Source organism: Chiloscyllium plagiosum, chromosome 19, assembly GCF_004010195.1.
Source record: "Chiloscyllium plagiosum isolate BGI_BamShark_2017 chromosome 19, ASM401019v2, whole genome shotgun sequence".
NCBI lineage: Eukaryota > Metazoa > Chordata > Chondrichthyes > Orectolobiformes > Hemiscylliidae > Chiloscyllium > Chiloscyllium plagiosum.
The window spans coordinates 63,373,621-63,387,890 of NC_057728.1; the positions used below are offsets into that span (position 1 = coordinate 63,373,621).

The window sequence follows — 14,270 nt, forward strand, 5'->3', positions numbered from 1 at the left end:
TGCTGCCTGATCTGCTGCGCTTTTCCAGCGCCACAAATTCTGACTCTGATCCCCAGCATCTGCAGTCCTCACTATCTCCTAGTGTTTTTCCTTGTTTGTATGACACAGCCAGCCATGGCCTCAAGGCCCAGAGCATTGAACTCAATTTCCCAACCCACTGGAAATTTTGTGAGGTGTTCTTAGGAGTTGTTGTTCCATACCACAGGTATAGCAAGGGTGTGATGGCTTAGTGGGTAAATCGCTGGGCTAGTAGTCTAAGGATCTGGTGATCTGAGTTCAAACCCCACTAGACCACCAAGGAATTCTAAACTTAATGTACTACCATAACTAAAAAGTGAACAATAGCATGATGCTATAGGAGGTTGTTAAAAGCCACCCATTGCTGTCCTCTTCAGCAAATCTGTCATCCTTACCCACTGTGACTCTAAAAGCACAGCAAGGTGGTTAATTCTTAACTGCTTTCTGAAATGTCTGAGAATCAAGATTAATTCTTCATACAAATCTCCTCTAATGTTAGTTTATCTCAGCAAATCCCTCTTTTCATTTCTCCTTCATGTACTTATCTCACTTCCTCTTAAATGTATCCCTGATTTCGAGAGTCAAAGGAACGTCAGTCTCGCTGAGAGAAGGGGGCAGGTGTGGAAGCAGAGAATCTCGAGCTGGAGTTGGGGGCACACTTTAAAATTCAGGGGTCTCCCATTTAAAACAGAGATGCGGCAAACTTTTATCTCTCAGAGGGTCACAAGTCTTTGGAAAGGCCTGCATGGAAAAGGTGGTGGAAAGCTTCAGACCATAAGACCGTGAGATATAAGAGCATAAGTGGGCCATTCAGCCCGTCAGTCTGCTCCAGCATTCAACGAGGTCACGGCTGATCTGATCATTATCAACTCCAATTTCTTGCTTTGTCCTTGTAACTCTTACTACCTCAGCCTTGGATATACTTAATGACCCACCACCTATGGCTCTCTGCTGTAAAGATTCTCACAGATTCACTACCCTATCAGAGAACTAATTCCTCCTCATTTCTGTCTTAAATGGCCAATCTCCCACTCTGAAATTATACTCTCTCGGGTTTTGATAAGGCAGTGCTGGTGATTATCTCGTTAATTAAGGGAGTGAAAAGTTGTCGGGGTAGGTGGGAATAAGAGGACCTTATTGAATTCCGTAGCAGGATTACGGGGGTTGAATGACCTATTCCTGCTTCTTGTTGGTAGCTGTTCTGCTCTGTTAACTCTGGATGACTCTTCAATCTGTGAGAAGGATGTCCCTTTGTTCCTCAGTTGGGGTGGCATCAATCAGAGGGATGTGAAACAGGCAACAAATTCAATGACACAAAGAACTCCTGCCCAGCACCTGTCTGACGATCCGCAGACACTGACTGAAGCGTAAGGCTCCCACAGACGGAAACATGGCCTAATCTAGAAATCAATGATTCCCTGATTTCCCACCCTTCTCCCTTTGCTGGCTACAGTGGCTCATGATGGCAGCTCTCCAACACCTTCTTAAGGCCACTTCAGGAGGACAATGAATGTGGGACTAGTCAGCAGCGCCCACATCTTGCGAATAAATGGATAGATAAAAGGAGAGCTCAGTTTGTACAGCACCTACCTCAATCTTGGCCTTGCCGTTCACGTAGACCGTGTTGTTGTTGACCATCTCCACGATTGCCACGCCCAGGTTGCACCGGATGCCGAAGGAGATGCAGAATCCGAGTCCACTCATGATGGCAATGATATATCGCTTGGGCATTCCGAAGCAGTAGCAGTCACACAATGGCTGCTTCAGGACCACCCTCTTCACCGGCTGGCCATCTTCATTCAACTCAATGTCTTCCTCTTTCTCCACATTCGTGCCATCCACAGCTCTACGGGGGGGGGGGGGGGTGGGGGGGGTGGGGGGGGGGGAGTCGTAGAGAGTCATAGAGTCATACAGCACACAAACAGACCCTTTGGTCCAACTCGTCCATGCTGACCAGGTTTCTTAAACTGAACTAGCCCCATTTCCCTGCGTTTGGCCCATATCCCTCTAAGCCCTTCCTATTCATGTATCCATCCAGATGCCTTTGAAATGTTATAATTGTACCAGCCTCCGCCACTTCCTCTGGCAGCTCGTTCCCTACTTGCACCACCCTCTGCGTGAAAAAGTAGACCCTGGGGTCCCATTTAAATCTTTCCCCTCTCATCTTAAACCTCCCCTACTCTAGGGAAAAGGCCTATGCCCCACTTGATTTTATAAACATTTACAAGGTCACCCTGCAGCCCCTGATGGTCCAGGGATGAAAGTCCCAGCCTATCCAGTCTCCCCCTATAACTCAAACCCTTCAGTCTCGGTAACATCCTTGTAACTCCTTTTTGCACCCTCTCCAGTTTAATAACTTCCTTCCTGTAGCAGTGCGACCAGAACTGGACACAGTACTCCAAAAGGTGGGAGGGATGAGAGAGATCACAAAACTTTGAAATGTCAGCACATTAATAGGGAGGAGACAGTGGCATTGTGGGAATACCACACAGAAGGAGGTCATTCAGCCCCTCTTATGAAGGAGGCAGTGTCATAGTGGCCATGTCACTGGAATAGTCATCCAGAACCCCGGGTTAATCCCCGGAGTCATGGGTTCAAATCCCACCATGGCAGATGGGAATCCTTCAATTCCATTAATAAATTTGAAATTGGAAACTCATCTGGGTAATGGTCATCAATTGTAAGAAAAACCCAATCGGTTCACTAAAATCCTTTAGGGAAAGAAATCTGCTGTTCTGGCCTACATGTGACTCCAGACCCACGGTAATGTGACTGATTCTTAACTGCCCCCTGCAACAGCTGAGCAAAGCACTCTGTTCAAGAGCAAAAGTGCCAGCCTTGCCAATGACATGGTCATTCTGTGAAAGAATGAATTAAATGATGGAAAATTTCACATTGTGAAGATGGAAGTCTTTCTGTGTATGAAGAAATGAGAGACAGTTTGCAAAGAAATATCTCGAGTTGCTCCCACAAATGTCTTAAGCTGGTCTTTCCATGGAATTCTAATCCGTTCAATAACGTAACTGTCCAATACAATATGTGATACAGTCATTAGGATGTGGCTTTGGAAACTGTACTGACTCACTGGACTAAAGTGGGTTTGTAATATCACCTTGGCGAAAGTGAGGACTGCAGATGCTGGAGTTATCAGAGTCGAGAGTGTGGTGCTGGAAAAGCACAGCAAGTCAGGCAGCATCAGAGAAGCAGGGAAATTGATGTTTCGGGAAAAAGCCCTTCATCTGGAATCCTGATTCTCTTGCTCCTCGGATGCTGCCTGATCTGCTGTGCTTTTCCAGCACCACACTCTCGACTCTGTAATATCACCTGCACAGCTCCTGAGACAATGTGAAGGGGATCTTCTTGCCCAGCACTGTTGATAAACTCTCTGTGAAGTCATGTTCAAGCCGCCCTTTGGCCCATCATATCTACGCTGACCACAAACTACACTAATCCCATTGACCTGCACTTGCTCCATTGCCCACTGTGCTCTGGCAGTTTAATTGCTCATCAGATGCTGCTTCAATGTTATGAGAGTATCTGCCTCCACCACCCTCTCAAGCAGCATGGTCCATATTACTACCACCCTCTGGGTGAAAAACCTTTCTCCTCTAAACCACTTGCTTATCACCTTACACTTACGGTTCTGATCTTAGACATACCTGCCATTGGGAACAGATTCTCATGATCTACCCTATCTAGGCCTACTGCAATCAGATTCCCCCCTCAGCTTTTGTTCCTCAGAACTCCCTAGGGATCAACAATTCTTTGTATAAGCCCTTCCCTTAGTCGGAGTGGGACCATTTGGCGCGAGCGATTTGGCATGGCTGGTTTGGCGCAGACCCATTTAGGCGCAGAACTGTTTTGTAGTTATTCAGTAGTTTGTAGTTATTATTAAAATAAAATAAAACCCATTAAAATGCCATCAACAACTTTGTTGTCAAAACGTGGAAAGGAAAAGTGCTCATACAACAGCTATATATACGTATTTGATAGATATGCCGCTGATAAGATAACAAAGTTTTGGAGATGAGAGAAGAAGGACATTTGCAAAGCTCGAATTCATGTTATAAATGGTGACCTAGTGAAACAAATTAATGAACATTCACATGCAGCTTCGGCATCTAAGGTGCAAAGAGATACCGTCATTTCAAAGAAAAGAAACGCGCTGCTGAAACTGCCCATAGTTTTGAATAAATGTCATATTTTAGATTTTTCGTATTTACCTTATTTCTTTTATTTTTATTTTCTTTTTGACATTTTTACTAAAGAGGATAAACATTATTTTTCTTTTTATTGCATTCATTAATGCTTTTAACTAAACCTGAAAAGGAATAAATATGAACTGCGCCGAAACAGTTCTGCGCCTAAATGGGCTGCGCCAAACCGGCCTCGCCGAATCGCTCGCGCCAAAATGGCTGCACTGAATGGTCCTACACCCTCCCTTAGTAATGCATCACCTCACATGAATTGGGATTAAATTCCATCTGCCATTGCTCTGCCCAGTTTACCAGCTGATCCACATCAGACTGTAGCCTGATCTTCCTCACTATCAGCAACACCACTAATTTTTGTGTCAGCTGCAAACTGACTAATTAAACCTTATACATTCACACTCAAGTTGTTACTGTATGTAACAAACAACAAGGGTCCCAGCACTGATCCCTGTAGTACACCACTGGTCAGCAGCTTCCAATCACAGAAACATCTCTCCACCATCATTCTTTGCCTCCTACTTGGAAGCCAGTTTTGATTCCAGTTTGCCATGGGCTCTTACCTTTGGACCAGCCTTCTTTGATGGACCTTGTCCAAGGCCTTACTGAAACTCCATGTAAACTACATCAACTGCATGGCCCCCAATATATTTAATCACCTCTTCAAAAAACTCAATTAAATTAGTCAGACAGGAACTCCCTCTAACAAATCTGTGCTGACTATCCCTGATCAATCCCTGCTTTTCCAAGTATTGATTAATCGTATTCTTCAGAATATTTTCCAATAATGTCCCTCCCCCTGCTGTCGGACTATCTGCTCTGTAATTACCTGGCCTGTTCCTACTGCCCTTCTTGAACAAAGGAGCCACATTAGCTATCCTCCAGTCGTCTGGCATTTCGCCTGTGGCCAGCGAAGTATTAAATATCACCATCAGGGCCCCAGCAATCTCCTCCCTTACCTCTGATAACAGACTGGGATACATCTCATCAGGCTCTGGGGACTTATACACCTGTATGCCAGATAAAACATTTTTAAAAATGCTTCAAGTATTTTTAGGGGAACAGCAATAATTGGAAATTACATTTCACCATCATTGTCCATCTACACCTCTGCCTTTAACATTCTATCTCCCTTTCAGGATTTACTTCTCTTAGAACTCCTTTCTGCCTCTGCCTCCTTCTTCCTATCTGTATCTTTCTGAATCTCTATCTCCATCTATATCCATCTCTACTTGTTCCTATACCAGTGTCTTTGCTTTCATTTCATTTCTTTGCATTCCATGTCCAAATGCAGCAAAATCTAGACACCATCCAGGCTTAGGCTGACAAGTGGTAAGTAATATTCATGCCACACAAGTGCAAGGCAATGCCCATCTCCAAGAACAGGGAATGTAACCATTGCATTTTGACATTCAATGGCATTACCATCTATGAATCTGTCACTATCAACATCCTGGCAGTTACCATTGACCGGAAATTCAACTCCCATGCCATATAAATGCAGAGGCTACAAGAGCAGGTCAGAGTGTGGGAGCCCTGCAGTGGATAACTCACCTCCTGACTCCTCAAAGCCTGTCCACCATTTATAACCACAAGTGTGATGGAATACTGCTTGACAACATCCAGGACAAAGCAGCCCGCTTGATTGGTACCACATTCACAGACATTCACTCCCTCCACCACTGACACTCAGTAGCAGCAGTGTGTGCCATCTACAAGATGCACAGCAGAAATTCACCAAAGATCCTCAGCATCACCTTTCAAACCCACGACCACTTCCCTCCAAAAGAACAAAGACTGCAGATAAATGGGAACACCCTCATCTGCAATTTCCCTCCAAGCCACTCACCATCCTGACTTGGAAATATATCTCTGTCCCTTCAGTGTCACTGGGTCGAGATCCTGGATTTCCCTCCCTAAGGGCATTGTGGGTCTACCTACAGCACATGGACTGCAGCAGTTCAAGAAGGCAACTCACCCCCACCTTCTCAAGGGGCAACTAGGGATGGGAATAGACAATGGTCCTTGCACATCTCATGAGTGAACAATTTCAAAGAAATCTCTTTATCTCCCCGTAACTCTGTATCTGAATTCACCTCCACATCAATGTCCTTTGAGAGATGCTCTAATGCTCTTCAGTGTGAGTCATGACTGGACATCCTTTCAACTAGATGGAGCTGAAGTACAGATCCACGGTAATCTAATCGAATTGACGGCCTGAATGGCCTTCTCTTATTTCTTGCAAAGAAGGTTTGCACACTTTCCTCTTACAAATCACTTGAGAGCATGCTCCTGAGACTCCCCGTGGGGTTTATTTAAGACCGAGGCATGCAGTCTTCCAAACCCCTCCATCTCTCCCCCCCTCCTCCCTCCAACATTGGCCCTGGATTTCTGCGGTTTTCTGGAAGAATGCCTGTGAGTCTGTGCCTGTGCTTTGGAGATGTTGAAATGAAATCCTGCTAGTTCGATCCCAGTTGACCTGGAAATTTTCCCAAAGTGCTCAGCAATATTTACACTTCTATCAAAAAGAAATGATCCAGCTATTCCCCTCACTGATGTTGGTGAGAACTCATCAAATGTACATTCTCAGCCAAGTTTCCTCACATCACAACAGTGACAGCATTTTAAAGGACAACTGAATTTATTGATTGAGATGCACTTTGGGACTGCGCTGAGGCCATTTGTAATCCTGTGTGAATGCATATCTTCAAAGAGGTTTTAGTGATTTTTTTCCCAGTGATATAGTTACCTTTTATTACGTTCCATTGTGCTGGGGAAATAATTCCATCCATGCTTCATGTGTAATGAATTGTAACCCCTCTCTTTGGTAATACTCAGTGGAAATGTTCCCCTATCCCTCACATATATATCTCTCCCCATATATGTCCAAGTCAGATCACAAGACATTTGCAGATAACAGAGGGCACTCAGCCTTTCACATTTCCATCTAGCAGGGCACCACCGTTTGATCATTGCAATATGTTTTTGGAACATTACCACACAGGAGGCCACTCAGCCCACTATTCCACTATAGTGGTGCAGCAGTTATTGTCACTGGCCTAGTCTAATATTCTGGGGACATGGGTTCAAATCCTACCATGGCAGCTCATCAAGTTCAAATGTTTCTGAAACAAAAACACGAGCCTAATGGTAGCAATATAACCATCTAAAAACCCACCTTCAGGAAAGGAAACCTGCCATCCTTATCTGGGCTACCTGGGACTCCAGACCCACAGCAATGTGGCTGTCTCTTCAGTCCCTCTGAACCAACCAACTCAACCACCCCATGGCTCAACACTTCAACTCCCCCTCCCACTCCACCAAGGACATGCAGGTCCTTGGACTCCTCCATCGCCAGACCATGGCAACACGACGGTTGGAGGAAGAGCGCCTCATCTTCCGCCTGGGAACCCTCCAACCACAAGGGATGAACTCAGATTTCTCCAGTTTCCTCATTTCCCCTCCCCCCACCTTGTCTCAGTCAAATCCCTCGAACTCAGCACCGCCTTCCTAACCTGCAATCTTCTTCCTGACCTCTCCGCCCCCACCCGACTCCGGCCTATCACCCTCACCTTGACCTCCCTCCACCTATCGCATTTCCAACGCCCCTCCCCCAAGTCCCTCCTCCCTACATTTTATCTTAGCCTGCTGGACACACTTTCCTCATTCCTGAAGAAGGGCTTATGCCCGAAACGTCAATTCTCCTGTTCCTTGGATGCTGCCTGACCTGCTGCGCTTTTCCAGCAACACATTTTCAGCTCTGATCTCCAGCATCTGCAGTCCTCACTTTCTCCTCAAATTAGGGTCAGGCAATAAACATTGGTCTGGACAGCCATGTCCCCCATCCAATGAAGATGGTAGTGAATCTGTGGGACTCATCGCTGCTGTGCAGGCCGAGTCACTGAATGTATTTAAGACAGAGATTCTTGATTGGTGAGGGAATTAATGGTTATGGGGGAAGGCAGGAGAATGGGTTTGAGAAACATATCAGCCATGGTCAAATGGTGGAGCAGACATGATGGGCTGAATGGCCTTCTTCTGCTCCTCTATCTTGCAGTTACCTGGTGTATAATAAATAATAACTTTTTTAAAATCCTTATATTGGCTTTTTAAAGGAGCTCTCCAAATTTTGGTCATACCTGGAATCCCAGGAAGGGTAGACCCAGGTACACATATCTCCTTACAGTCGGTGAGGCAGATATTTACTTCAATAACAGCTGTTATGGTCATCATCACAGGAAGTGCTTTACATTCCACATTTTATTCATTGATTTTAAATTCCACCAGTTCCCATGATAGGATTTGATCCCATATTCCCAGAGCTTCTAGCACAGCGGACTGGATTACTAATCCCGTGACATTATCACCATGCCACCATCATTCAGAGACAGAGTGAAGAGAAGAGCCTAAACGTGGCGTTGAAATTACACAGGCCCATGGTTAAGATGAAGTTTTCTTTTACTCATTCGTGGCATATGGGTGTTACTACCTGGGCCCAGCATTTAGTGCCCCATCCCTAGTTGCCCCTTGAGAGGGTGGGGGTGTGCAGCCTTCTTGAACCGCTGCAGTCCATGTGCTGTAGGTAGACCCACAATGCCTTTAGGGAGGGAATTCCAGGATTTTGACCTAACGACAGTGAAGGAACGGTGGTATACTTCCAAGTCAGGATGGTGAGTGGCTTTGAGGGGAACTTGCAGGGGGGTGGTGTTCCCATGTATCTGCTGCCCTTGTCCTTCTAGATGGAAGCGGTCGTGGGTTTGGAAGGTGCTGTCTGAGGATCTTTGGTGAATTTCTGCAGTGCATCTTGTAGATAGTACACACTGCTGCTACTGAGCGATGGCAGATGTGTGGTGCCAATCAAGCAGGGGCTGCTTTGTCCTCGTTGGTGTCAAGGTTCTTGAGTGTTGTTGGAGCTGCCCCCATCCAGGCAAGTGAGGAGTATTCCATCACACTCCTGACTTGTGCCTTGTAGATGGTGGACAGGCTTTGGGGAGTCAGGAGGGGAGTTACTCACCACAGTAATCCTAGCCTCATGTGCATTCTCACTAATTTCCAATACCTTTTATTCCCCTTGCTCATTAAGAATCTATTGAACTGTGCCTGCGAAAGACTCAAGGACTCAGCTGCCTTTTCAGAAAGAGAGATCCAAGGACTTACAATCCTGTATGAGGGAAAACAAAATTCTCATTATCTCTGTTTGAAAAGGGTGACCCGTTATTTTTAAACAGTGACCTCTAGCTTTAGCTTCTCCCACAGGAGGAAACATCTTCTCCACATCCACCCTGTACAGACCAGCGTTCCTACTCATATTCCCTCCAGCTGCATGGGCCTCCAAATCCCATGAATGACAGCGACTTCCAGAATCGAAGGCTTCTCCATGATTGACGTGTACATGCTGATCGCCGTGTGTGGAACATAAGACCATAAGACGTAGGAATAGAAATTAGGCCATTCAGCCTGTCAGGTCTCCTCCACCATTCAATCTTGGCTGATACGTTTCTCAGGGAGGAGGTGAAAGCCAGGGCTGCAGATGCTGGAGATCAGAGTTGAGAGTCTGGTGCTGGAAAAGCGCATCAGATCAGGCAGCATCCAAGGAGCAGGAGAATCAACATTTCGGGTGTAAGCCCTTCATCGGGATTCCTGATTCTCCTGCTCCTCGGATGCTGCCTGACCTGCTGTGCTTTTCCAGCACCACACTCTTGACTCTGATAAGTTTCTCAACCCCATTCTCCTGCTTTCTCCCTGTAACATTTGATCTCTTTGACAATCAAGAACCTATCTATCTCTGTCTTAAATATTCTCAATGACCCGGCCCCCACAGCCTTCTGTGGCAATGCATTCCACAGATTCCCCACTCTCTGGCTGAAGAAGTTTCTCCTTATCTCCGTTCTAAAGGGTCATCCCTTTACTCTAAGGCTGTGCCCTCGGGTCTTAGTCTCTCCTACCAATGGAAACATCTTCCCAACATCCCCTCTGTCCAGGCCATTCAGTATTCTGTAAGAGTACTGATGTGTATGCAGCCATGAAACCTAGAGGGAATGCTGGTCAAGATTCTTCAGCATCTTATGTTTCAATCAAGTCACCCCTCACTTTTCTAAACTCTAGCAGATACCAGCCTGGTCTGTCCAGCCTCCCCTCTACATTCCAGGTCTCAGTTGAATAAACCGTCCTTGAGCTATCTTCAACACATTTACATCCTTCCTTGAATATGGTGATCAATACTGCGTGCAGTACTCCAGATGTGGTCACACCCGTGCTGTGTAGAACTGTAAACTCACTCCTTTGTATTCTATTCCCCTTGCAATGAGCAATCACACTCTACTAGCTTTCTTAATTACTTGCTTAACTTGCAAACTGACCTTTTGTTATTCATACACTTGTACACCCAGATCCCTTTGCATCTCAGAGCTCCACAATCTCTCACTGTTTAGATAATATGCTTTTTTTTTACTCTTCCTGCTAAACTGGACAATTCCACATTTTTGTACATTATATCTCATTTGTCAAATCTTTGCCAGTTGATCAATGTCTTTTCCTGTTCCCTGGCTCTGTAAACAATTTTGTGGTGGGGGTAGAAGGAGCTCCTTAACCCCAGATGAAGGAAGGCTCCCTGACTGTAGTGGGTCATGTTGTAATCAAATTCAGAACCTGCGGGTGAAAGGAAAATGGAATCCCACTCCTTAAGGCACTGCAGTTTTAATCCAATGAACTAACGATGGTTCTGTGATCTGTAATAGTTCAGCATTGTACTTATTGTCAATACCTTTTTGACGTTTCCAAAGACTGAGCTACAGTCAATGAAGGAACTTGAATTTCAATAGCATGTTGTGACACTCCAAGCACTTTGCAGTCACTGAAGTATTTTTATTGTGTAATCATTGCAAAGAGGGAGGACACATGGTAGCCACATTGTGCAAGCTCCCACAAGATAGCAACTTGATAACCATAAGTCCCATAAGACATAGGAGCAGAAATTAGGCCATTCAGCCCATCGGGTCTGCTCCGCCATTCAATCCTGGCTGATAAGTTTCTCAACCCCATTTCTCGCTTTCTCCCTGTAACCCTTGATCCCCTTGACAATCAAGAACCTATCTATCTCTGTCTTAAATACACTCAATGACCTGGCCTTCTGTGGCAATGAATTCCACAGATTTACCACTCTCTGACTGAAGAAGTTTCTCCTGATACAGGTGATGTTGATTGAGGGATAACTATTGACCAAGACAATAACGTCATGAGATCTTTTACAAATACCTGACAGGACAGGCGTGGCCTCAGTTTAACGACTGCTCTGAGAGAGAGAGAGAAAAAAAACCTTGTATTGTGCAGCATTCCCTCAGGAGGATCACTGTGGGTGTAAAGCTGGGTGAGTAGCTCAAATTGTTGGAAAGCGACTTTTGAATGAGAACACAGAGGGCTGACACCTAACCCATGTAAATGATGAATAGCAGAGGCTGCAGCAGGTTTCAAGAATGTATCACATTCCCAGGTTAAAGGGATCACATTGAGAAATTGCAGCAGATTTATTCCAGCGCGGTCTCAGCCACTTGACATAAAACATTCCAGCTTACACATTCTTAACAAACCACAAGCTTCATTTACCCAGCACCTTGAGCCCAGTAAAAATATCCCGAGATGTATCAAGGTGAGTTTTATCAGACACAATTTGACACCAAGCCCCCATTGGATGAACGGGAGAGTGAGTGAGCGAGAGCTCAGTCACCATAATAGGTTTTTGGGAGGTTCCTGAATAAAGGAGAGTAGGGAGGGAGGCTGAGAGATTTACGGAGGGTAATCCAGAGGCTGAGAGTGAGGCAGCCACTAACGGTGGACTGATTAAGGTCAGGGATGTTCAGGAAGTCAAGTTTGAAGGAGTACAGCAATCTTAGCGGATCGTGGGGCTGGTGGAGACCACAGATATCAGAATGGAGGTGAGAATTCTTAAATTAAACCAAGATCTGTGGATGCTGGAAATCTGAAAGAAGAAGAGTGTGCTGGAGAAACTCAGGGTGTTCTGAAGAATGGTCTCTGAACTCCAAACGTTAACTCTGTTTCTCTCTCCAAAGGGACTGCCAGACTTGCTGGGTTTCTCCAGCATTTTCTGTTCCTGTTTGAAGATTTTTAAACACCCAGGCTTTCAGGGGGTTGATCCATGAGCCTCAGAGGTAATGGGTGAATGTGACTTTAGTGCAATCGAGGAAAGTGGGGAATGTGGATAACCGAAGCCATGGAGCAGTAATTACAGCAGTCAAAGATGTTTAAATATCAGAGCATATTTTAGGAATAAGCAATCATTTCAATTTTATTAATGCATTTATTGTTAATTCATAAACCATCCTTTTGTAAAGAATTACCTTGCATAGCACACACAGTTTAATTCAAGCTGTAAGATAAATACATCTGTAAAACCAACATTAATTATGGCAGATTCTCAAATTAGTAAACACTTGCTCGTGGTTTAAAAAGCTGCACTTTAAAAGCACTGTCAAGTACCAACACTTTGGTAAATCATTGCAAATTAAGGTTCCTTTATTATTGCGATGTTGTTCCATTCTAAACTGCACTGGGGCTGCATTTGTATATCCCTCTGTATCGGGTGGCAGCCGTTGGTTTCCAGTTAGTGACAGTAATAAGGAGCGTTCAATTCAGCTGGATTTCTAATTCATACTTCCTAAATGAGGCTGTTTGCAATCGAGTCTCACTGTGTCTTTCCAGCTTAATGACATTTTGGTCTGAGATAAAGTCTGGACAATTCCTGCCATTGAAAGCCTTCTCTGAAAGGAATCTATTAAAGATTCTGCTGCCTAACAATGGACAGTGTCATCCCAGAACGGTAAACCTTCCTTGCAGCATCTTAACAAAATCTCCTCTTTTGTAACATTACTCAGCAGTCCTTCTTTTTCAATATGAAGGTGCTGGACTAACATTTTATTAATGACGGATGAACAATGTTGAATATTGTCTCAGTTTGCAATGTGGGACCGGGAGGGTTGGGGAGACTTGGAGATATCTCAAGAAATCTTATCAAACCTGTCAATTCCATAATACTAACGTGATGTGATTAACTGTTTTATATTATTGAATATATTCTCCCAAACTAGTTTCATTTCAAAGAAAATCTATTTAATTTTGTAAAACTAAACCAAGTTAACTCCAGTGGTCCACTTCTTGTTTAAAATAAATAAGCTCAGGGACCTGTCCAGATTGATTCATTTTTAAAAATATAAATCATATGAAAGCATAATATTAATCAGAACTTATGTTTTTTTATTGCAGGGCGCTGTGTGCCTTTCTTTAAAGAAAGGTTCACAGGTAAGATCAACTTGTCTGCGTTTTTGTCTCTGTACTAAAGTTTAATAAATGTGGTTGATTTTACATTCCCGGTCAGATTGTGACCCACTTAGTTTTGTTCCCCCGACTCAATCTTCGATCACATCCCCTTTCAGTGAGTAAGGTCACACACAGGCTTCATCTGTCCAGCTGTAGTGAACTCCCTGCTCAGCCCAGAGCCTGGGGGCAGTACTAACTTGACATGACAGACCCTCCGGCATCCCCACCCACAATTTCAATATTAAGGATTGAATGCAAAACAAAATACCTTTGAATATGCCCCAGAGTGTCTCCCACGCTGTGTTTAGTTTCCTCTTTGACTGGTTGGAAGAAAGTCTCCTTCAGAGTGCCAAACCCTTTGAAGGGCATCTTTGTCTGGCTGAAGAGGGGTATCTAGCCCCGTTTTTGTCTTCCACGAGTTAGATTCTGTCAGAACCTATCAGACCAGGGACATCACCATCCACACCTGGATCATGGTCGCTCTGAACAGGAGTTAGAGATCCCCCGTCTTTATTGAGAGAGTTTGCTCTTTCTCTTCTCTCTGTCTCTCTTGAAGTAAGAATCCTGAGCGACCAAACGTATCTAGAGAGGAGAGCGGATGTGGGTTTGATCATCCATCGTTCAGTCCTTGGTGCTCCTGGGAGATGTGTTGCTGTCCTCACACAGGGAGGGTGACTGGGTGTGCACTCTCCGAAACCATCAAACCGTCAG

The 14,270-nt window shown here is 44.8% G+C and overlaps 1 protein-coding gene across 1 annotated transcript in view; it reads right to left on the reverse strand.

The window, feature by feature from the left end:
* Positions 1-13,952, reverse strand: part of slc17a8 (solute carrier family 17 member 8) — an 84,723-nt gene extending 70,771 nt beyond the window's left edge. Inside the window, exons 1-2 of the mRNA XM_043708722.1 lie at positions 13,828-13,952; positions 1,609-1,864 (exon numbers count right to left, since the gene is read on the reverse strand). Of these exons, the coding sequence (XP_043564657.1) occupies positions 1,609-1,864; positions 13,828-13,928 (357 nt within the window). The 5' untranslated portion in view covers positions 13,929-13,952. The remainder of the gene's footprint in view (positions 1-1,608; positions 1,865-13,827) is intronic.
* Positions 13,953-14,270: the final 318 nt, after the last annotated feature.